Source organism: Pungitius pungitius, chromosome 1 (genome assembly GCF_949316345.1).
Source record: "Pungitius pungitius chromosome 1, fPunPun2.1, whole genome shotgun sequence".
In the NCBI taxonomy this organism is placed as follows: domain Eukaryota; kingdom Metazoa; phylum Chordata; class Actinopteri; order Perciformes; family Gasterosteidae; genus Pungitius; species Pungitius pungitius.
In genome coordinates, this window is record NC_084900.1 from 10,479,186 (window position 1) to 10,505,162 (window position 25,977).

Sequence of the window (25,977 nt, forward strand, 5' to 3'; positions counted from 1 at the left end):
CACCTTACACTGTTAAAAGATACTGTTAAATAATTGAGTTCATCACCCTCAAAGGCAGTGATTTGAGGGTACTCCCTCAAGCTGCAGCTTCTATGAAGTTGTGTTCCTTTCACGCTAATGATTAATTCTCAGTTTTACAAATCAAACATGTCAAGTCGACAACTATCGTTTTGTTATTCCATATTGTGAATGAAATTATGTTTGTACTGTATTTTTGTTTAATGATATCTGATTTGCACAGATCTGTCACAACCAGATTGAAGTGTAAGTTAGGTGAATCCGTCTGCTATTCGGACAATCAATTTCTTTGAGTCCCTGTGCAGTAAGTAAATAAGTTGATCTCGATGGAGACTGACGAGGAGTGGCCCTAAGGACTGTTGCTTTGCCGTCAGCTCTGACTCTCGCTTTGGGCTCAATATCAAGGGTGTATCTCTGCCTCTGGGTCTCCTCGGCAATGCAAAATGGCTGTATTTTTTTTCAACTAGAGCAGTTCTTGATGATAATCCACAATTCCTTTTTGCTTTTTTGCTTACTTAAAGGGTTTGGGTCGGTATTGTGAGCTATCAGAGAAAAATGGCTATTTACTTTGTCGCAGAGCCAATTCAATCATCTTCCCTTTCTATAAGTGCTACCCACGTTAGATTATGTATAGTTAATGAGGACATCATTTGATTTTGGTTGGCCACATCCTTTTGGTGTTTTGCCCTCTAAATCCGTGAAGCAACCTTTATATAATTAAAACCTTTTGTAATTGCTATCAACATGAGATATTTAAAAAGTAGATTCATCCATTGTGTTAAGTACTTTCATGCGATCATTTGTCTAATTGGCAACGTATTATCTGTTCTTGCACTGTCCCTCTAGTATAAATCAGCTACTTAGACTTTCACCCAACAGCTGCAGATATTATCTGTCAAATGTTTATTAAAACATCCACAATAACCCAGCTAGGCTCAACAGCGTTCTTTGCACTTTAAAATGTGCATTTGTAGTAAGGATCTATTATAATTAAAATGAATTTTAAATGCATGACATTTCAGTTAATTTGTAGTTAATATTCTGTAAGGCCATGCTTTTCATGAACAGTTTAATGACATTCAGAAATAATGGAATTTAGATTGCATGCTGATAATTTCATTATATAATCTCTCTCCGTATGATATCAATGATTGGCATAATAAGAATATTATTAAGTGATTTTAAACTGATGATGTAGTACTGTTCATGACAAAACTATATTTGTATGTTTGTGCAAGAAAGGAAGGAGAATATAAAATGAACAATGATGCAGAGTAGGATGGAGGAAACACACAGAACTCACGGAGACAAACGTCTCACCTAAAGCAGCATCTGTAGGCTGCCACTGTAGAGTAGAAGGAACTTTGATAGCTCTTATCACATCTTGTCTCCCCCACAGTTAGTAAGCTGCATTTGGTTTTATTTCCTCAGCAAGATTTTGGGTCATCCCAGTGATAAACAGCACTACACTAAATTTGACATTTTATTTACAGAGACTCTTTGCATTTATTTTTTAATTCCAACGAGATCTTTTTTTCTAACAATGATTTCTAAACTCTATAAAACGCATGCTATGGCCCCTTCTCTCATCCAATTTCGTTCTTTCAACAAAATACCAAACAGACAAAATACTGTATGAAAAAACAAGATGCTGTGCTTCATGTATCTTGTCCAATTGATCTTGAGGTTCAATGTTTACTGCTGTTAGCTGTGATAATGGTTTGATTGGGCCGTATGAAATTCAATGATATGCTTTTTTTTGGAGCCTACTTAGCATTTTGAATATAAACATCCACCCAGTGGCAGATAATGGAGTATTGCACCTCTACCAGGAAACCATCAGAACCATTTTTTTTTTGTTAAATCTTATTTTGCCAAGTGACAGAGGGAATCTTTAATATCTGTTATAAACATACAAGAATATAAAGGCGTTGCAGTTCTGCTGTAATCATAAAAACACAAATGTATTCATTTCAGTCTCTTAATTGTCGCTCAAAATCTGTCCAGGGCTACAGTACTAGTGAAGGTTGGACACACGCTCTCATTCAATTTAATACGAAAGTGTCTTGACTGGTACTGTACGTACATTATAAAATGTAATCTAACTTTAACCACAATTAATTAAATGCTCAGGAAGTTTTATTTAGACTCAAGGTTTGTCTTTTTTTCCATCTATGCTTTTCACATTTTTTCTCCATACAAGGTTTTCTACTCCATTCAGTTGGCAAATGACATGCAGCGCAGAACTGCATGTGGCTCTTCATTTCCAGCCCCTGTTTGACCATGACATTTATCATTTCCCGGCTAAAGGAACAGACACTGAACCGTGTCAAGCTGGCTGTCCACTCCTTTTAGCTTAACTGCCACTGGCTCAGAGTAATGCCTCAGTGTCCTACAGGTGTCATTGGACCCCATTAAAGGAGACTGGCTGGATTGGCTTTGCAAGACACCGTGGCTCATTAGAGGAAATGGAACCGGTGAGATTCCTATTTTCAAAGCTTCTCTCATGTGCATATTGGCCATAGATTTCTCTGTCCCACAGTAAGACTCTCAGCATAAAAGTGAAAAAGGTAACTTTTCAAATGTCATTTCCAAGCAACAATGCACTACCAGCATTTAACTAAAAAGTTAAATGCTTGCCCTCCCTATTTGTTTCTGTAGGATCTTATTGAGAATTCATTCATTTAATACAATCATTTGAAAAATGTCATTCATTTTTTTACGTTCAGATAATTATTTGGTGTATAAAATATCCGAAGTATGTCAAAGGGAGATTACAATATTGTACAAACAAAGAGGACATCTTCAAATGTGTAACATTTGTCTGAGTAAAAGGTTTAAAACTATGAAATATACAGCCATGCAAGACTGCAATTGTATGGAAGTAAATCTGTGCCATCGGGGGTTGAAATAAAAAGTTGATTGAATTTCTAGCACTGAATATTTATGCATTGAAATTATGTACCTGAATGTTTTTCAACATTAAAACACCGCAAAAAAATTCAACCTAAAAAAAAAAAATATTGAAATATTCGAAATGGAGGCTACAATATTCAACCGCAAAAAATTCAACCTTGGCACACCAATATGCGGAGGCTACAATATTCAACCCAAATAAATTCAACCTTGGCACACCAACATCCGGGACACTAAGGTAGAGCAATCGATTCTAGATTCAAGATCAGTAGCGTGCGTCAAGCTGAAGGAGCGAGCACCCAAAACACCTTCGGCTTCGGATTGTATCCATGTCCAATAATAACGGGACTTTAACTCTTCTTCATGTCATCAGTGTGGCAACGTATGAAGAAATACATAAAAGAACATATAATGTTCACCCTAAACCAAAACGTTTGCTTGCCACTGACGATATACAACTCTATTAAAATATACAAATCAACTGATATCGATTAAGCTCGGTTGGCCGAGTGGGTAGCACAGCCGCTCTGTGGCACTACGTTATTTTGCGCGACACGGTTCGAATCCCGGTTGTGGCGGACTTTTAATAAATGTTCTTTTATGTATTTCTTCATACGTGGCAGTGACGTAGTGCTCACTTATACAATCGTAATCGCTGCAATGGATATGGGATGCATTTTTGAACATTTTCAGAACAATATGTTTGCAAATGTGTGACGACTCAAGTGACGGAGGCAGACAACACCTGCCTGCCGGGGGGAAACAAACACGCACCCGTAGCCAAACCAGTAGGTTCAAAAACCAGTAGGCACGTAACACCGGGGGAAAACAAACACGCACCCGTAGCCAAACCAGTAGTTCAAAAACCAGTAGGCACGTAACACCGTCACTGAAAAATGGGTTCTCGTTTCAGACTTTACGAGCAAATACAGGATCCCTTTGAGATAAATTCTAAAGCCTCGCATTAAGACGTACATCCCTTTATGTAAGACTCTGCGCTACTTGCAGGTCGCTGTGTTGTGCCAGATCCTCAATAAAGTTTACCCATGGTCATGAAGACTCATTTAACGTTACGTGGACTTTGAATGTCGCTTAATACCCAACTGAGATCGGCTTGTGCCGCTGTGAAAAAGGATCCTTCCACCGACGCTACTGCGGTTATTCCTGCATGTCCTGTCGGGTTTATGCGTCTGCGCGCTCCGTTAAAGCCGCTGCCCCCCCCCCCCCCACTACGATACAGCGGCTCATCTGCCTCTTCAAGCGCGTTCCTGGTTTTCAAAACTCCGCCAATCACTCCTAACAGCTTGTCGAAGGATCTCAGCATCATTAAATGAATTCAAAACTAGAAGAAGAGGCGTATTGTGAGCGGCTGTACGCTCTCGTTTAACTTCCGCTTAGTTCATGTCCAACACAGTCTGTTAATGTACAAATGTCAGCTGTCTATTACGGAATCTTACAGACACAAACCACACTGATGACATGAAGAAGAGTTAAAGTCCCGTTATTATTGGACATGGATACAATCCGAAGCCGAAGGTGTTTTGGGTGCTCGCTCCTTTAGCTTGACGCACGCTACTGATCTTGAATCTAGAATCGATTGCTCCTCCTTAGTGTCCCGGATGTTGGTGTGCCAAGGTTGAATTTATTTGGGTTGAATATTGTAGCCTCCGCATATTGGTGTGCCAAGGTTGAATTTTTTGCGGTTGAATATTGTAGCCTCCATTTCGAATATTTCAACATTTTTTTTTTTTAGGTTGAATTTTTTTGCGGTGTTTTAATGTTGAAAAACATTCAGGTACATAATTTCAATGCATAAATATTCAGTGCTAGAAATTCAATCAACTTTTTATTTCAACCCCCGATGGCACAGATTTACTTCCATACAATTGAATGGTTTTGTCTTTAGGTATCAATTTTTATTGGACTATATTGAGATCGAAATGACTATGCAAAACATGATTTTGGTCCGTTTTAAAAGTACTGCCCCTCTCCAACCCTCCCCTTTCCTATGTTTTTTCAAAAGCTTACTAATGTGCAATAGAATAGAAAGCATCGGGCACTTCTAATGGTTCGGTCTTCAAAAAGATTTAACTGGCTATGCTATTATTATTTTATGAAGCATTGCTAATTTACTGGTAATGAATTTATAATCCTCTAAATAGGAACTTTTTGTACGTTTTGTAGAAGCCTGAAACTGGGTGAGGGTTTCAGTTACAAACTTTAACGAACCAATGAGACCAGTGAGGTCAGCAGCGTTACGACGCAGGGTTCAAAGTGCTGCAGATGTCATGTTATTGGTTACTTATTCCCATCATTATCACCTTGAAACCTTTCCAGGTCATTGCAGCTCCCTAAAAACACATCCATACATGTGTTATCTACTTGTCTTTCTCTGGTAAGGGATTCTGCTGTAAACCAGTTATTTACAGCTGTGGCCTTGCCTCCCTTCACATGCAATTAAAAAGCTGTTTGTATGCACTCATAGGGCATCTATCCTTCTCCTCATTTTTGCTCACTGTAGTGTAGCTTTTTCATCACGCCACAGATGACATCCTCTTCTTCGCCAAGGTCGGAGGAGGGGCTCTCAGATGATTGTTGTCACCGGTCTCTTCTCTGCATCGGTTTCCACAGTGATGTGCTGATTGAGCCGACACCATATGAGCTATCGCAGAAGGTTGCTTTTGCTCTGCTGCCAGGGGCATATTCTTACGGAGTGCAAAGTCTTTAGCCATGCCATTCTCAGAGTACAAGTGGTGATTTGCAGTGGCTATGTTCCTTAACCATGCTTTTCGTGGGCGGAAAGGCCGGTCCCAATGACTCGGCTTCAACTGAACAATTTTACTTCTGGCCTTGTACCATGTAATGTAATACTTCATGTAGTGTTTTATAGACAGCACTGGCTAAATGCCAAAGGTTTCTAGATGCCACTATTCTCAATTAATATGTAAGTCTGTTATGGATATTGTTGTGCTGATTATTTTCCAAACAGGCTGAAGTTTAAAGGCCCCCCTCAATGTCCAATGTTAATTTCTGCCTACCCTTTCATTTCTTACTGTGAATCGAGGTTAAGCAGAAATTCTCCTCTACTTCTCCTCCACCTTGTTTGTTAACCCCTGCTGTTTGGCTCCACCCCTCTCCATCCTTCACCTTGTCCCATGAGTTCCTGGAGGTGACAGGCAACCAATGAGGACACCCATTGTTGCGCCAGCTCAAACAAAGCCGTGCATTTTAATCCGCTCCGACACTCTTTCTCTGTTTTGTCTCCATCGGCATCCTGTTCCCTCAGCCACAGCTTGATTCACACCTAGCAGAGAGGCATTTCACCTGGGACCACATACCTTAGTGCTTGTGTCCCACTGTGTGTGTTTACATGTGTGTGAATGGCAGACACCACTGCAGTGCAGTTGTGCTTTAGGGCTTCTCAGCTTGTCAGACAGGGGGAGAAAAGGTGATCTGGGCTGGGAGGTATCCAACCACTGACCTTCAGCCATTAACAAAAGGCTGCTGTCACAACGAAGCATACAACAATTTTTTACAGTGTGGGATTCATGTCACTATTTTTTAATATTATTGAAATAATACTATTACTAATACTTTTTTAGTATTAGTAATACTTGTGTGAGTAGATCAATTAAAGACATGGCAATAATTTAGAGTTGATTGAGAAAATGCAAAATCTCAGAGAAACTAAATGCATCCTTCAATGTTAATTGAGGATTTTCTTTAACATTTGATATTTAACAAAACAACAATCCTATGCTATCATAAAGTTCATAATTCATGCAGGTATGTGATGTTGCTGTTGCAAGTAAACACATTGATTCATCAACCCCGAAAAGGACCGCGGCTACCCGAACAGCTGTTTGCCTGCTTTCTGGCCAACTCGCCCGCAACTGGCCAGTGAGTTGGCTTGTTAGCGTCTCCGCTCGTTTGTAGCTGCTAGTGTTGCCTCTAGAGGCAATACCAGCGGCTCCACAGACTTTGCAATAAATGGATTTCTGAACTAACTGTTCTGTTGGCTATACCAAAAACCCTCCAAACAGACACCGCCGATGTATCTCTGGTCTCTCGTTGTTCCTCCTGTATGACTCTTTTTCCGTGTTTTCATGTGGTGAGCTGTACCCAGCATGCAGTTCGGCGGGGTATTTTTATAAATGTACAATTACACATGAAAACACATCACATTTTTTGTCGCAAGCTGCTGTTGTGGTTTTTCACCCGTTGGTGTTTGTTGTGGGTTATTCATTGTTATAAAGTTATAACTATGACTCAAGCTCAACACACGTAAGACAAGTAGCTCCAACCCCTGGGCGCTTGGCGATGACTTGTTGAAATAAATTCTGCCGCCTGCCGAAGAGTCAGTTGCTATAGCGTAACACCGGTATGAACGGTACGTGAAAATTACCGTAAAATCTTATGCGGTTTGAACCGGTATACTGTCCAGCCCGAATTGAAACATTTAAAACAAAAAACAACAACAAAAAAACTTTAAGATTTAACTTTATTGTCATTACACATGCACAAGTACAGAGCAATGAAATGCAGTTACAACCAGAAGTAACATAGAAGAATACTCCAAAATTGCACAATCTGGTGACCTCGCGATGCTCACATGCCGCCTTTTTGGTCTTGAGTGCAGTTTACGAAATTGCAGAAATTGGAAAAGTCTTTGGACTGGTGTAGGTTTTTGTGTACGGCTTTTACATACTTTCACATGGGTTATTTAAATACTCGGTAGTACATATTGTATGTTAAACCTTTTTTAATGTATTTTTAAAACAAAAGGTTAATTGTCTTAACATTCTAAACTGCCCACAAGTCTATTGTTGCTGAAAGGTGTGCGACTGCATGTCGCAGCGTTTTGTATAATGTGGGGGTATTGGTTCTACCAATGTATTTTTGACCTGTTAAAATATACCTTGAATTCAGAGTTTGAATAATTGATGTGACCCAGTCTTTCTTCGCTGTCTATAATGGACCTTGTCCTTGAGTAGTTGTTGGATGGTTGTGTCTGTAATGTCTGACCCTGTCGCTAGTGGAGGCTTCTAATCTGACTTTGAGGATAACCAACATGCCGTTTTGCAACCTACATTTTTAAATTATACAATTTTTACTTTTGTGTGTCATGGTGTTTGACCTTGATAATAAGTCAATTGTGGCTTATTGATTAGTGGTGTTCTAAAGTTATAACTTTTTGTGAGGAGGATCCGCACATGGGTGGGCGGTGTGGTGTTCAAAAATCTTTAGGCTTTGATGAAGAACAGGATTTCTTTCGTTACAATAAAGTTGTTTTAATAAAATAGAGTTTGAGTATAGTCTGAGTTGAGGGTCCCCGAGCTTTTTATATTCACATTCTACAACTGTCTGTGCTTCAGCTCAAAGCACCCCGAATGAAGGAGTACATGAAGGTTATATACCTTTCATCACACACAAAGGGACTTATTGGCTTAAACTTGGTGCAGACGAGTTCTCTCTAGTTGTACCTTGGTGACACCGCCCGGTTCTGTTGCTTAGAATAAAGTTTCAAAAGACATATGTGCTTTACATGTTATGGTATATCTCAGAGCTTTCTATTACTGTATCTCCTTCTTACTCATTGTGTTCTTCAGGTGTAATTACTGATCTCTGATGTGGTATTGGTTCCTCACAATGAGCTGGCCCTGGGTCAATTTATATCCTGGTGCTCCCTTTTTACATTTGTACGAGCTATTCCCTGTGAATTAATAATAATTATATGGACCACCTCAAGTTGCAAAAGGACACAATGCAAGCATTATTACTGAAAACGCCAAATATGACATCTCCACATTAATTATATACAATGTCAAAGATGTCAGTCTCTTTTTCTGAACATTCTGAGCAGATATTTTGTGAGCATGCTGGAAAAGAGTAAAACGGTAATCACACTTTTATCACACAAAATTCAGATACTGGTATTTTTCTTTTTTTCCACGTAAACATTCATTTATTGACCTTGAAAAGGACCTCCATCCATATGGATAGCTTTTCACCCCTTGCTGGCCAACTCTCTCACAACTGGCCTGTGAGTTGGCGTGTTAACTTGTTAATGTGTTGGCTATTGTGGCTGCTACCAGCGGCTCGATCAACTTTTGCAATGAATAGTTTTCTGATCTAACTTGCGCTGTATCTGCTGCCTGCCGAAGAGCAACATCAATTGTTACGACTACAAGCAGATTGATTGTAATAATATGCCTCTGTTTGAACAATTATCATTCAATGTTTATTTACATGGTTCTCATGTGTGTGTGGACACCATAAAAGAAGTAACTACTCCCCCGGCCTGTTCGCCACTCTAAGGGCATTAGTATGCTCTTAATGGCACCATTGATATTGAGCTCTCATCTTTAAATGCTGATGGGTCCCCCCCCGCCCCCTTTCCCTCTTGATGTCTATTAGTTTCCATGCCGATCTCCTTGTGGCGCCCCCTGTCCAAGCCTCCACCTCCCCTGCCTGCTGTTCTCTCTTCTCGTGCCTGAAGACGGTGAATTAGCTCCAGCCTTTAACAGGGATCTGCCTTTAATGAAGCCTTTGTGTTTGTACTCTGAGCCGGCGCCGTTTTAAAATGGAATTGGATGTTTCCCTTCCTGCTCGGTTCCTCTTACCTTTCAGCTCCCAACACGGCTCGTGCTTTTCTGTATCTCCTGTATTTCTCGCCCCAATGCGCCACATTGTGTGCCTCTATGTAGGCATGTTTTTTGAAAGCATGCGAACGCTCTCAGGCACGCATTTTAGTTAAACTGCTTGCATAATGACACACACAATATCAATGTACCTTGTGCAGAGTAAATTACAATGGATCGAGTTATACACAGTCCCATTTTTTTTTTAAATCCAATAGTCAGCCCCTTTTCCATGGCCCAAATGTTCTATTCTGGCAAACAGAGCCCCCTGTACACTCTAGTTCCTCTTTCTGTTCTTCCCTACACAACAACTACACAGCCACTGTCATCAGTGGCTGTGTAGTTGTTGCTGTTGTTTCTGTTGATGTGTGACCGTTCATCCTGACCTTGCCCCATTCTTCACATGTGGTCAGCCTGCCGCCTGGGAAGCAAACAACAGATTCACACTCCCCAAACCGTGCCTGTGAAGCAGATTTTTTTTCTTTTTCTGTCCCTTCGCCATGCTTATGCTCGATCCTTAAGCTTTATCTACACCCCTCCCCACTCCCCCCCACAAGAATACATGTGATGCTTCAGCTTCCTATGACTCTCTCCAATTACACACGTTACTGTATGAACTGTCAAAATTCTAACTTTTTATTATCCCCTATCGTGGTTAATTGCATGAAAATGCCATATTCAAATGGAATTAAATTATTGTATTTATTTTATGATACATTAATGAGACTTCACAATAGCTTTAATTATTCTATTGTCAATTTAAACATGGATAAACAATTTACCAAATGTTATGAAAATGAAATGCACATTTCCTGAAGGCCTTTTTTGTGAATATTTGGATAGGGATGTCAATAAACTCCATTTCTTACTGAAGGTTTGGGTGTATTGGGCTGGGCTTCATTATGGAATAACTGCTGCAACTGGTTCAGTGCTAGTAGAAGGGCACAGTGTTTACTGGCAGTTGTGAAATCCTCCCTATGGCAGAGGCCCCAGTGGTGTCACGCTCTAACTTTCACAGACTGCTGCCAGATGTAAACCTAAAACTGAGAGGAAGTTATTTCTTACTATTTGTTAAAATTGTCGATCCATGGGAATTTGTGCGTAAAGATTTATAAGCCTTTGTTTGTGTGATCCTTTTAGGTTGGAACATTTTTTTCCCTGGCTCACTTACTAAAGGGAAGAGATTTATTTCAAGCAAGCTGGGATGCCTCTTATAACAATTTATGTGTCCCATTTATTGAGGGATGCGTGTGCACACCTATTTGTTGCATACACAAATCCGATCATTATTTTTCTGTTCTTTCTTTGCTCTTTATTAATATTCGTTCCCTTAGAATGACCCAAATTCCCATGAAGATCATACACGTTAATACATAAGCATGTAAATCTATACACTAAATTCAGATAGATATACAAAATCTAATTCATGAAAATATGAGTATAATCCAAATAGCTTTGCTATTTTCAGATGTTGAATTGATTAATTCTTCATTTGTTGGACTCTGGTATGAAAGTAAAAGAAATGTCCTTGCCATAACTGGAGAATTCATATTCTATTTCACCCAAACAACTAGTAGGATGAAGGAAGTGTAACTCGACTGGTAGTTTTTTTAGATTTTTGTATCATTCTAGGGGTCATCATTACCTAAATCCATTTCATATCATCATTGATTGAATTTTTCCGTAGACTCTCTCAAGGTTCTTAAAATGGTGAAATGTTACAACTATTCCTATTTTCATTTTTTTGCCTGTGACATGTCGTGGGTATCTTCCTCATATCCTCAGAGGTTAACAGGTCCTGTCTGCACCAGCGAGTAGTCAATGTGTTTATAGGCTGAAGACTGGGTGTGAGCACAGGGGAGGAAAGGCTATGGTCACTGAAGCGCACAGGCTAGCATGCAGCACCCACTGCTGTCCATTGGCAATGTGCTGCACTAAATAAAAACTGTTTTATGATGCTGGATCAATAGTTGAGCATATCAACTTTAATCTCGAATGTCATCTTGAGAAGGTGACATTACTAAACACACCTTAGACGACGTCCACGCCTCGTATATGATGCATTTGACAAAGTCAGTTGGTGCATTTTGAATTGATCAGATGAACCATCTTCTATATTTTCCACTTTCTTTTGTTACTAAATGCTGAGAAGTTTGAGTTTGGCAGCCAGTGTAATTTTATTTTATTACACTGCTGTTTATCCTGTAGTAGTCCCACTGAGACATTCGAGTTGGATGCAATTTGTCTCGTGAGTTCAGGTTTGATGCTTAAAGAACTCTTCCTGCCTCTTTTAGTGTTTTGTTTCTAGTGTGAGCATTATCAGTATTTACATAATCTGATCCTTTTGTTTTCAGCTGCAGTTTTCCCTCCCACCCTGTTTCCTCTCAGTCCTTCCTGTCGCTTCTCCTCTCTCCTCTGCCTAACCTACTTGTGCCCTAAGGTTCGCACATATGTGCATATTTTGTCCCCTTCCTCCCCCTCTGTTCATGTGTGTACGTGCACACAAGAAGCGGTGTGTCAGCTCATATTGTCTCAAACCAGATTACTGCCACTTTATTCTGAGTCACAAAGCGGCACCAAATGCCTGTGCATGTTCCAGCTCCTCCGGATTTACAGCTGAAGTGAATCAATGTTTTCGGACTAGGGTCAGTTGCATTTTTTTATCAGTTATTCTTAGTTACTCTGCTGGAGAGGCATACTTAATAGTGCAGACTGTACGTGAGAAGCTGCATGAGTGGTATTTAGTAAGACACTGCTTCCAACAATATTGCCTAGATCAATATGCCTCCATAGGAAGTGTACTGAATGAATTGAAAGGCCAATAATGAGCTCAGCGAGTCTACAAGGTCTGTGAAATTAAACACATTGCTCACCTGCTGCAGTGGTTGGCCTTGACTCTTAATAATCAATGTAAGCGCCAACGTCAATGGAAATTGCTAATCTGTAATGTTGAGTATAATATCCTGACTCCGGTTTATTGCTTTTGTCGGTCCACGGGTCTCCAGTGCGCAATGTTTTTTGATTCCTTTAAAATGTTTGCAACAATGAGACCCTCCATCAGTTTTTGCTGGGATATTGAAATGTCAATTCCATTTTACAAATCTGCAAGTGCTATGATATTCTCTAAGTAAGAAAATAAGTAAGTCTCTATATAAGTTTTTGTTTTCCACCCACTGAACATTAAACTGTTGAATAAAACCGTTTGAATAACACTAGTTCGATAGCTAGAGAAAGCCAATGGAGATTTTACCAACAACATTTTCCAACATCATTTCCTCCTTGACACCTCCTTGGCTGATTTAAAATATTCAATAATTTGCTGAGTAAAAAATGCATCGTTCTATATGAAAGAGCATTCAATATACTTTCAATTCAAACTTCCATTTTGTTAATAAATGTCAAGTGAACAATCACAATGCCTTTTGGGCCGTTAATATTCATTACATTGTAGTCCTTTTCCACACTGTACTTCATAGCGACAGTTCTTTTCAGCAGCCTCTTTCACTCAAAATCCCCCAAGTTGTCGATCAGACACATACACACGTAGCTTAAAGGTAAATGCATCTGGGAAAGATCAGGGAGGTTAGGACGTTGACTTCTAAAAATATAGGGCAGCCCCGTTAATAAGGTGCAAATAGCAGACCCGTGGCACAAGTATAGCAAATTTCTTTTTGACAGTATATTTAAGATGGTAATCGACGGCATTTACCACAGCCAATCTGCTCTGAATTGCTACGCGTACTTCAAGGTCCTCCCTCTCTGCTCCATCTCCCGTCCTTTACTCTCTACTTGCTGTCCTTCTCATTTTTACTGTCTGATTCTTCTATCATTTGTTGGGTGAGAAGGCAAAGCAATTCTCCAACCTCACATACAGACGCACACACAAAGCCCAGTAATACCCATAATGATCAAAATGACCTATTATTTTTCATGAATCTACGACTGGCTCTAAGCTCAAGCAAGAGGTTATTTGATGGGGGTAGCTTCTGTTCCTCCATTTTACAGACTTGAACAAGCTGCAACGTGTGAAGTTGCACAATAAACCACACTGGATTGGGGTCAGGCTTTTAAAACAGTTATGTTTATTTAAAGTAGAGTTTCGTGGTTACTTCTATGGTGGTTACTATTATTTTGTGTGATCTGTGATCTGATCAACAAGGGGCGGCAATCTACTAACTTCTGAAGGCGCTTTGGAATATTACCATTACGCAATTGGCAATCGGTATGGTGAAAATAAAGTTGTTTTTTTTAAACAATTTAATTTCCTATTTAAGTATTTTTTCAGCACTTACTGCAATGCAATTGTTGTATATCACTTGGAAAGCAAATTAACTTCCCACCAATAACTTAATTAAAGCTAGAGGTTTTTTAGTTTTTTACCAATATTTTTCATTTTATTATAAAGCTTTACAGTTTGTGGGGGTGAAAAGGGGAAGTGTTGGAATTGGACTCCATCCATAAGACACATTAATAAGAAATGTATATCAGCAATGTGCCCTGCATTCAACTAGCAGCTCTATATTAAGCGCCTTTGTGTCTGACAATATCGCAGATGGCCTCCGTCATTGTCTCACCACTAACGTTGCATTCCAAAACATTAATAACTACGTTTATCTGATAGTTTGAAGCTTCATTCATAATTAAACATTATTAGTAACTTGTGTCGACTTTTCCAACCTCTCATTCCCTGTCACACCCTTTGTCTTACACACAAAAAGCAATTCCTTAGTTCAAACACACTCGCTTCCCTTTCGTAGGTTGGTAGGCTGCTGCTGAAATGCTTCATGTCATTGGCCACTTCAGAACTACACATGGCTTGTAAGTGCTCTTGCCAAATAGCATACAGAAAGGACAGGATGCCTGCCAGAATATACCTTTTTTTAATGGTAGCTTTTGGATGTTTATTTTAGTGACAATCTTGAGTTGTAGTGTAATTGTTGCTGTAAAAGTCAATGTAAGGCTACTGTGGTAAGTCACTAACATGAGCCAAGTGGTCTTTTACGTGTTTGAGATAAGTGTGCTCATTGAGATGCAAACATCGTGTGACAATCTGACTGGAGTGGAAAAGAAGCTTTTTTTTTTTATATAGTTTTAACACTTTCTAATTAATGTTAGGCATTTTGTCTATCAAAATGCAGTACTTTTGGGGGAAAATATATGTATTCATATGAGGTATTCACTCAGATTTTTTTTGTATTAAAACATAACATTTTGTAAGCTTATAATGGAAAGATTCACAATGCGTCTTTTTAAAGATATAATATAGGCTCTTTAAGGCTTTGTAAAACATCTGAAGTGACCAATGATCGTCATGAAGTGACCAATGATCGTAGCACATACCAGAACAAGATCCCCTTGGTTCAGTTTTCTACTTTTTTTTTTTTTTTTTTTCTCCATGTTCTGTCTCTCTCTATCACTTCGGTCGCCTCTCTCTCTCTCGCTCTCTCTCTCGCTCTCTCTCTCTCTCTCTCTCTCTCTCTCTCTGGCTCTTTTCTTTCCTCCCAGATAAGGCCAGTCAAGCTGCAGGCTGCTGGGCTGGTTAATTGGAACGGGAGAGTCTGGAGGCCTGAGCAGTGAGCCTTGTGCTTCTTACCAAAACCTCTTCAGGCACCAAGGCAGCCACACACATGCTGCTGGGTGCACACGCTCACACACACACAAACTTAATCGGCAACACGCCCCCAGCAAACATTTTACATTTCACGCACGCAGAGCTACTTAGAGCGGTTGAGCAGGTAAGGGTTCAGTTTCTCAAGGAAAAGGGAGGAAAACAGCACTTACTGATATCCAAACTCGTATACTAAACATACTGTAGATGGCCAGAACAGCTTTTGATGCGCACCACCTGTGGCTCTAATTGGCTTTTCTAAATGTACCAAACACAAACTCACTGGCTGATCGCGCCCCCACACCCCCCCTCCCCCTCTTGCCTCTATACTGCACTGACTCACTAATATTCGAATGGGACATATATCGACACAACACTAATAAGATGATTGAACTTATCCCGTCGCACAAACAAAACAAAAAAGATTTACACCCTTGACCCTGGCTGCACCTGTAGTCTGCGAGCTCTTGTGCTTCTCTACGTTTGGAAGTAGGTGGAACCTAAAGTGGGTGGATGATTGAGGGCTGGATGAACTGAAAACTGAAAAAAAGGCTTGATGGGAAATCAGAGGCACTATGGGGATGGGAAGAAATGCAAGAAACTATTTAGAGCTTGGATGAGCCGGCATTCATACATTCATTTAGTGTGTGCAGAAACACGCTTTCACTGCCTGCTCCTCCGTCTCACAATGTGATTTGTACATCGCAATCCAGTATAATGTCGCTGGCTGACTGTGTGCAGGTTGATGTGCCTGTGAGTGCATGTGTTGCTGCATGACTGCCTCTCAAGTAGCATGTGTAGTGTCACTCATGTTCTTTCTGTCTTTTTTTCCTAATTTATGCCTGTAATAGTTGCTCTCGCCCTCCCCGATGCTCTCTCCCTTTATTGGCCATTTTCGTGGCTTTATTCTGGAACCAATAATGTCTTTATAATTCGGAGATGTCTGCCTTCTCCTGCCGCTGGTGACCCTGTATGCCTCTTGGTGCAGTATTCGTGCCTCTGTGTCTTCATGTGTCCATTGCCATCACTTATGTCCTGTTGTTTTTCTTCTGATGCTGTCTGACAATAGTACCATCCACAGAGGCAGGTCCACTGTGTCTTGTGTAACCCCTGTCTCCCCTTAGAAAGCAATCATTGTTTCCAGCCAGTGGTTCTTGATGTGACATGAGAAGGGAAACATCTGAATGCCCTGTTACTACAGAACTATGTCTGAAACAATCTGCAGCATATAAAGTATGTGTGGCTTTCTATATATTATTTCTACTACATCTTTTATACAGTTTTACAGTTTGGCCTTTCTGACTGCCTTCTTGTTTCATGGCCATAGCAGTTCAGCTTGCAGAGAGTTTATTTGCTTTCTGAAATTTACCTCACGTGTAACGTGTCACAGCAGGAAGGAGTCCTGTAGAAGTCACTAATAATCGCAAGACTAAAGCCCTTGATCCGTTTCATTAGCATCTTCTCATCAGGGCTTAATGCAGTTAGCACTAACAGCCAGAGGTAGTCACTAGCGGCTTACAACCGACTACGGGTGATCAAAGCCTGGAGTCTGAGGCAGAATAAAGGCCTGCTCAGCCCTGTGTTAGGGAGGACTGACAGGAATACTACATGACTGAAGGATTGCGTTTTAGGGCTCTGTTTCGCAACAGTCAATGCTTCATTATCCTTTGTAAAATGGAACATTTTTTGTTATTCCTCCTCCTTGAGATTTCATGAGTCATAAGTCTGTAAATTGGCAGAATTCCAGTATCATAAATTAGTACTTTCTAGTCCCTAAAAAGCCACTACAAAGAATGAATGTTGCAGCCTCTCAACCAAAAAAATCTAAATCGATAAGGTGCTATAGACTGTAGACCTTGTGTAATGTGTAAACATTTTAATTTCTAATTTCTCAGAAATTAGTGCATTACTTTCACTAGAAATAGTAGCAATGGAATTAGGTGGCAAGATTTCTACTAATTAGCTACAGTCTGTCAAACTACTCTGATTTACCTGAAGACATGAAATAGACAATCTTGCAGTCCATTTGCTACCCAGTTCTGCCAATAATTACCACCTGAAAGTTTTTTTTTTTTTCTCGTTCCTTCCCAACCTGCCATTAATTTAATTTCCTTTCCCCATCTTACTGCTTACAGCATCCTTCTCTCCCATTTAACTCCATATCCCACCACTTCTTGTTTCAAACCTTGTTGACACTGAATATTAAAAGTGGCCCAGTGTGCCTCTGGTTAATTAGAGCACAGCAGTGGCAGGAGCAGCATCGTGCTGATGGATGGTTTACTGCTCAGCTCCTTACTGGCCAGGATTTATGGCTCCTGCCTGACTATGATATGGTGTGTGTGTGTGTCTCTTGGCATGTGAAAACTGCATGTGTTTGTCTTTGCCTGCGTCATGTGACTCACAACAACTGTCGCTGCTGCTGGCTGCTCTTTCCTGTCGGTTTGGTTCTTTTTATTTTTGCTTTGCATGAATCTCCGCATCCGCGACACAACTAATTGATGATGAAATTCGTTGCCAACACTTTCAATAATCGATCTTTAGCGATTCGTTGTTGCAGCCCTAACATGAACAACTTTATACAACAACAGTAAAGCAATGCAAACTAGACACTATTTGAATGTATGTGGGCTGTGAGTGAACAGATTCTGGCTTTAGATCTTCACTGTTAGTTGTGAAGAAAAAAATGTGACCAATGTGTGATCAAATATTCTTAAAATCTTTCCCCATCTTATTGTCTCCTTAAAGTTGGTGCACACATGTAAATTATTTAACATAGCACTTGTTGTCAAGTACCTTTTTAATTACTAATTCGAGCATACAGATACATATGTTCTGACAAATTTGGTCAGCATTTTTAACATCAGACTATGGAATTACTACAGTCACCAGGGAGGTAACACAAATGGAAACCGGGGCATTTTTCCTGCAGTGTGGTATAGCCAAAGACTCTTAAACATTTTGAGCAGATTTTCTGTCTAAGTTTGGCCACCGGGCACATTGCTGCTCTTCCAGTCGAGTCACAAAGCAGCTCAGCCAAGCACTGTGAGCAAAATCAGTTTTATTATTTTGTATTCCTTTGTTATCATTATCTCTCTGATCTTCAGCTGCACCATCAATTAGAGAGGGGGTTATGCATGCATCCAAGAACCACAGGTCGCCTTTGCGTTAAGACTGAGCCTTCTGACTTGGATTTCCACTCTACCAAGTGCCCGAGCTGCCCCTTTATCTTGGAGAAGGAATTGAGGCAGATTGTTGTCCCTCTACTTTATTTGTTGTTTGAAGCTGGACCGAAGTTGGATTCTACATGTCTCCTGTAAAACAATGCCGCAGTCCAGCTGTGACTAAATCCCAAATACACAGTGCAGATGAAAATACTGTTGCAGAAGGACAGTTGCATTGCTAATGTCGACCGCTGCACATGCAGCAAAAATCAATCAAGGCCCTGCAGATACACACACACACACACACACAAACCCTCTGAGCCCTTGAGGCATGTTACGTTTCCTCAGTGTCCTTGGGATTTAATAGGACCATCGGGTGAGCTGACCAATACCCCATAATAGCAAGCAACACCATGCATAGAGGATGAACTGACACAACATTGTACAACTTCGTAAACGCAGGACAGTGAAAGCAGCAGGAAACACTGCTTCTGTCTGTAGCTCCACAGAGTCCCCAACATACAGGAATAACTCAATGAATATTCAATTTAGCCAGGGAATATTCCAACTATATTTACCCTTAGGATGTGGTTAAGAGAATGCTTGATTAAGTGAGCGCACACTCTCGGAATTGTTCACAAAATGCACATTATTTTGGTCCCAGAGCATTCAGGGATTTATTCATGTTTTTGTTGATCTTCATAATGGCAATTAAAACAATGCCATGATCTGTGTGTGTGGGTGTTGGGTAATTTAGCTTTTGTATAGAAGAGCAGGCTGTTAGCTTGTGTAACTGTATACCGCATGTGTGCAAATTGGTGGAAAGTCATCGTTTAGGTATAATAAGGTGCAGTAAACCAACAGGAAGCTTTGCCTTTGAGAGCAAGATAAACATGCCCAGCTTTAATAACTCCTAGAAGCAGATTGGTAAACATTTTGTCCGACCGCATCTCAGGTTCAGCACCAGTCTGCCCTAAAGTAAGTAGTGTGTTCTTTGTTCTAAACATGTACACATGAGATTATGTGAGGAATGGGTATTGTGTGACATTACACCTGGTTGGAATATACTTGGATTTGTTTGCGTTTTTTGAGGTCAAAGGTCCAGGTCGCTGTGACTTCACGTCCACTTCATTCTTGTTGAGCAATATCTAGGGAAAGCATTGCTCATCTATCACAAATATCCACTTGCAAACACAGTTGAGCAGAATACTGTGGTCAAAGTCCAGTTTTTATTTAGACTTTTGGTATGATGCAAGACCCATGTTCTCAGTCAATGGCCGTTAGCCCATCAAATGAGTCTCCATGGCCGAACCTGAAGAAAAATCATTCATCATCAATTTGTTTTTCTTCCCACTTTTGTTTTTCTCTACTGTACCAGTATTGAGCTTCACCCGTCTGCCTTTCTTTCTCCCTCTGTCTGCTTGCATGCTCGCTTCATCCCTGCTGTCACTCTGTGACGAGCAGGATGGCAGTGGGGAGCATGGACAGGGCTGAGCGTGGCTTTAATTGTAAACTGTGATGGAAATTAGATCTCACTCAAGAACTAATGGCGAGGGATTGGGCCCAGCCCCGGGGTCGAGACTGGCTATTCAGACAGCTATCGACTCTGCCGCACTCTACCCTGAATCACGTTGGATTTAACCGTGTGTTTGCATATTTATGTTCATAGTGCGTGTGCCACAGTGGAAGAAAGTGATTTATCAATACACTCTTGCTGATGTGTACGGATGACGGCTATCTTCACTGCATACGAAACCCTTATGTTAAGGTTCAGCACATTACTTGACATATCCATCGGCATCACAGAGTGAGCAGACGAAATGAGACATTCATATTTCAAGTCATATCTCTCTGGGCCCTCTGGGAGGTATGGAGCTATGAAAAAATGTAGAAAGATTATTTATTGCTTTTTTTCCCAGCTTTCTGTCAGCTTTCAAAGGAAAAGAGCTAAGGGATTTTTATAGAAAGTAAATGGTGTCTACAACTGCAGACAAAATGAAACTAAGGGCAAAAAAGATGAGATTAAGTAGCATGTGAAAAGGAATAACTGCTGATATTTTTTTTGTATGGTTGATACTAATGCACAGGAACATGTTTGCATGTAATTCACATCTATTCTTTTTGTATTTCTTTCAGATCCCGACTTGCCACCATAATGATGGGACCCATTCCTGCATAAAGCAGTGTAGTCCTCAAGGTACAAGAGAAGAATGGGTTTTACAAAACAACCATGAAAGCATCGTGTACTCCAGTAGACACCAGCAAGCTTTGATACTGTCTACTCACTCACTTTTGCGCTCCTTCACTCCCGTTCCCGTAAAAAAAATATCACAATCTAATAACTCTCCCCCTCCAAGCTTTTGGTGGCAGCTCAAATGTCCTGGAAACTGAACTGAGATCTGGATTCTAAAGACAAAGATTCTATTTTCAGTCTGGGATCGACCAAGGGGCTTTTGAAATAATCATATCCTCCCCTGTTTTACACTCTCGTGCAATTCCTCGTTCCTTTCCTGCAAGTACCAGAGGCACCAACTGATGGGGAGAAAAAGAAGAGAGTCAGGATAAGGAAAGAAATTAAAGCACTACAGAAAAGAAAAAACTGCTGACTTGTCAAGAAAATTGGCATTGGGTCTCTGAGGGTTACTTCGGGCTGTGAGCTTGGTATTCCAGTTAAGTGATTTAATACACTTATTTACATTTAAAATCTGCCACCCATTTGGGGTTCATTACACCTGTAAGCCATCAAGTAAAGCTGAGGAAACTTGGGAGCATGACAAGGGGGTTAAGATTCCTGAGTTGGCCTTTGGCCCTCTTCAGCGTGCTCACAACAGTGAAGATGCTAGAATTTGGTGGGGCGCCTGGCCAGTGGGCCCGCTACGGACGCTGGGAAGCTGGATCAGTGGGCGAGCTGAGCTTCAGTATCAAGACCAACATCAGCAAAGCCTTGGTGCTTTACCTGGATGATGGTGGCAACTGTGACTTCTTGGAGCTTCTGATCGCTGGCGGCCGCCTCCAGTTGCGCTTTGCCATACACTGTGCCGAGCCGGCCACGCTGCACATGGAGACACGGGTGAATGATGACCGCTGGCACATGGTCCTGCTCACCCGCAACTTCCGTGAGACCCTCCTCATGGTAGATGGTGAGACGAAAGTGGCTGAGGTCAAGTCCAAAAGAAAGGAGATGGCAGTGGTCAGTGACCTATTTGTGGGCGGGATCCCACCGGATGTGCGCCTCTCGGCTCTGACTTCTAGCACGGTGAAGTACGAGCCCCCTTTCCAGGGCTTGATCTCCAACCTGAAGGTGGGTGAGACGCCCCCCACTTTGTTAAACAGCCAAGGCATTCAGAGCGACCTGGAGTACCTGTGCACCAAGCAGAACCCGTGCTTCAATGGAGGGTTTTGCTCTATTCAGTATGGAGAAGTTCACTGTGACTGCACCCACACTCGCTTCAAGGGGAAGTACTGCAAGGAAGGTAAGGAACCATCACATTGCACCTGCTCTTCATTTGCTCTTTCTTGTGCTGTACCCTGGGCACGGTAGAACTAGAATATACCTGCCGCAGGTTGAATTATCCCATGTTTGCTTTGTTACTCACTTTTTTAATTCACTCTCAAACCTCAACTGATCTGAGGTATGTGAAATTGCGAGCCAAACAGTTTTGACGTGAATGCATTGTACATGAAAATTGTCATCTTGACCTTTTCTAGGTATCTTTCAGTGATGGCACACCTGTTTTCGGTCTGTCTGTTTTCTTTGGTTTTAGGCATTAGGGGTTTAATGGTTAAGCTGTGGACCCAGTGAGGGATGAGAGGGACAAAGTGCTCACTTAAAAGGCAGCCATGTTGCTATTTTCAGTGTTCTGTCATGATTGTTTTAAAAAACAAATGTCATTACATGAACACTTTCTTATGAATTGTGTGATGTAGACTTTGCACAGGCACACCTTTGATTATATATTTAGCTCCTTTGATGTTAAAGATTGTTCTAGAAAAACCCAGGCATATTCAGAGTATTGAATGGCCGATTGTCTCAGGTGTACACCCTGCTCCTCCCTTGGTTTGCTCCTGCAATGTGCTCTTTTGCTGTCAGCTCATGACAACTCTGTTCTGTTTTACACTTCTGGCTCCCCTCCCTTCACAGACACGTCCCATTTCCATATCAACTTTGTTTTTTCTCGGCTGTACGTTCATCTGTCTTGATGTTTCTCTTCTTTCCGCAGCCTTTCCTTCACCCACCTCATACCTTCTCTTCTGAAGGCTATCTAGGCTTTCCATCACTCGTCACCTCCCTCCACAGTTCACTCCCCTACTCCACTTATCTCTTTCACCTTTACCCGCTGTCAGCACTTTCTGCTCCTGCCTGTCCTCCCCTTGCAGTTATCTCCCTTCTCTCTTTCAAACTTTAGTCATCTCCACACCTTGCTTCTGAATTCTCTATTCGGCCATCTGAAATTGCTCGTTCCATCTTGATCATTTATTTTTGGGATGGGGTTGATCCAATACTCTCTCATACAAAATATATTAATGATGTTGAGGATGAGGATACATAATCCATAACAGACAGTACACTCTCCAGCTCTTACTTTGTCTAGTGTGATAAAATTACTTGTAATTACTGGATATCCAAGCGATAGATAACTGCTGGAAAAGTAGTCCATGCGTCAATTGTTTAAACTACTGCTTTTAGATGATCTTTTTCAGCATCTTTAAAGCTTATCTTGCCAACACAATATTTTGTTAAACGTTCTTTTTGATAAAGTAAGAAGTAATAAATAAAGAAATCAAATTGCTTCCATGATTTATATCAAAGCCTTTCAGGGGTTTTGAAGTAGAAAGTCAAGCAAAGTCTTAAACAATGCTAGAAGCTGTATTGTTTTGTTGTCTTCCCTCTGAAGGAGCCATTCAAAAACAAAAGCCTTCATTTTTGGTGTGTGTGTATATATATATATATATATATATATTCCATCTCATTTTGGTCAGCTACTTTAATTTGTCAAGCTTTCTCTCTCTTAATCTGGAAGCAGATAGTGCCGCCTGTCCGTTGGCTCGATGCAGAGCAGAATTCTAATGCGGTGCTACAGTGAATGCAGGAAACATTGGTTCTTTTGAAATGGACAGAGTAAAAGAGAATTCAGATAGCGGGGAGACGGGGATCGGCAGTGAGAAATGGAAAGGGCAAGCATAAAGACATTAATTTGTTCAGTGTTCATTTATCCTCAGATGTTCCTGGGATTGAGTGCTGTTAATTGGGTCATTATGGCCGACTGCCATTGCAGCGATGTATTCATTCCTTTTATGTAGCATGACGGTGGGAATTAAAAGGTCTGTCTCCTAAGACTCTTAAGATGGCTGAACTGACACATCAATGTCTCGCGGTGTTAGCGCTGTGCTAAAGGGGCCACGTCATAGCTTATTCTTTAAAGGTCTGCTTCCAGAGCCCTTCAGAGAGGAAGAGGGCAACATTTTCAGTTAATGAGACGTCATAGTATTTTCGACAATAGCCTCTATTGACCTTTTTGAATGACGTTTAAAATGCCTATGTTAGGACATCATCACCCCTCTAAACAAGGAAAAATGTATCTAGAGGGATATGTTTTTTTTGGAGCATATTTACGTATTATATTCATATACTTATATATTATATACTTTATATAATATATGTTAACATCTTGTGAAATTTGGAAATGACAACTAGCATGCAGCATGGTTAAGAAGTAAAGTAAAATAATGCTTTGATGGAATGTATTTCCTAAATGAGTCAAACAATTCAAGCATGGCCGTGCATTATGTATTCCTCCAAACTAGCAGAGAAACTGTGAATATGAACAATTCAGAACGGTTGGTTAACATGTGGATGTTAAAGAAGCACTGATTAGACCAACCAAAACAACAGCTAATGAGGTTTTACAGGAATAAAGTGTTTAATTGACAAGACCGTTGAACATAATTGCCCCACAAGGAAAAGATAGCAGTCATCAGAAGAAAAACAGCAAAAGAGAAAAGAGGTTGATATATTGAATACTTGAAAATATACCACTATACCACCACTATATGTCAAATTATACCTAAATCCAAACGCCATTGGAAGCTGATAACCACAACTGGCCTGGCATAAAATTCACTCTAACTGGCAACTCAAAGTATATTGAGAGGATTTTTAGATGCTACAGTCATATAACCATGACTGCTATGTTGTACAACAATATATTCATCTGGGGAATAAAGTCTAGTTATTAATGAAAATGAATAACAAATAATCAACATTAAGTGAAATAAGTTGGAGATGACTGTAGTAAGCAGTGATTAGAGAAACGGTTGCTTCTCTCCAATTGTCTCCTTTGCTGTTGGCTGCTGTAGGCTCATGCATAAAGGGTTTTGGAGACGGCATGCTTTGATGTACACATGAGAGCTTACCGGGAGAAGATTCCCACACAAAGAAGTTGCTTTTCAAGTGTGTCTTGAGCAGGGAGGGTACGGAAAAGAGCCAGACTTGAATTTTGTGATCTTAACCACGTGGTGCATTCTCCAATACATGTCAAGTCAGTGTCTACTGCTCATTTGATCCAATTGATCCCACACAGCTGTTAGCACCGGTCATCACATGGGTGGTACAGACGGGCTTCAGCATTCTTTTCTTTGGATCCTTTATGTTAATGTCACCCACGTTAAGAGGAAGGTTCAAGGTGATTATTTTTTTACATCATATTCCGACTCTCAAATAGTACATAGGCTTACCGAGAAGCAAACACACATGGTGCCTTAAACTGCCCTAATGTAATAAATGTGGGTGGGTGCCCCTTTCCTGCTATAATCATTGATTTTGTCCCTAGTGGCTTGCATTATGAGGTAGTTATGGGCAGGTCTTTTTCCATTTGAGGTTGTAATTAAAGCCACTCTGGGTCTCTGTGGGCTATTGTTTTTTATAATTAATGCTGACCCTGGCTTTGTTCTCTGATGAACCCCAAATGGCAATGTGGGCAGACACAGTTAAGAGCTCTCATGTCAGGGTAAATAAAGGTTAAATGCATTTTTGAAGACGACTGCTATGATACTAATAAATTTATTTACTCTAAAAACTATGAATTGTCTGAACTTCAGTCCTCCAGAATGAGTCAGTGAGGTAACTTAGCTTTGGCCCTAATGCATTTGTCATACTTTGCCGTATAAACCGCCTGAAAAATCAGACACAACTCTAAATCTTCCTGTGCATAGCCTACGCTTTGTTATCGGTTAACATCACTTGCCCTCAATCCAAAAAGCTTCCAGAAAAAGGATAATGATCCTTTTTGAGCGACTAGCTCCCCGCCTTCTGCTCCTGACATTTGATTTACCGTGTAGTCTGCTCTCTGTTCTGTTGTCTGTCTTTACGCTAATACAGAATCCACTGCCGACAGAGCTTTCTCTGTGGCTGCCTCTGCAGGGTGCGTGCATGACTCCTCCCACCTTGTTTGTCCCTCTGGTGGTTGGTTGGCTGACTTTTAGTGTAGGAAGCACTTGATATGTAGCAGAGCACCCATTTGTAAACGTCAATATCTCTGACGGTCAGGCTCATTTAATTTGAGGCAGCCCAAATCGTGGTTGCGGTTAAAATTTGATTAACTGTGCAGCCCTAATACAAGGCTTTCAAATGCCA

The 25,977-nt window shown here is 40.7% G+C and overlaps 1 protein-coding gene across 13 annotated transcripts in view; it reads left to right on the forward strand.

Annotated features, from left to right (window-relative positions):
- nrxn2b (neurexin 2b) overlaps positions 1–25,977 on the forward strand; it is a 493,664-nt gene that overhangs the window by 33,946 nt on the left and 433,741 nt on the right. For all 13 annotated transcript variants that reach the window (XM_037480221.2, XM_037480234.2, XM_037480230.2 and 10 more), the window contains exon 2: positions 20,481–21,817. In XM_037480221.2, coding sequence (XP_037336118.2) covers positions 21,115–21,817 — 703 coding nt within the window. In that variant the 5' untranslated portion in view covers positions 20,481–21,114. The remainder of the gene's footprint in view (positions 1–20,480; positions 21,818–25,977) is intronic.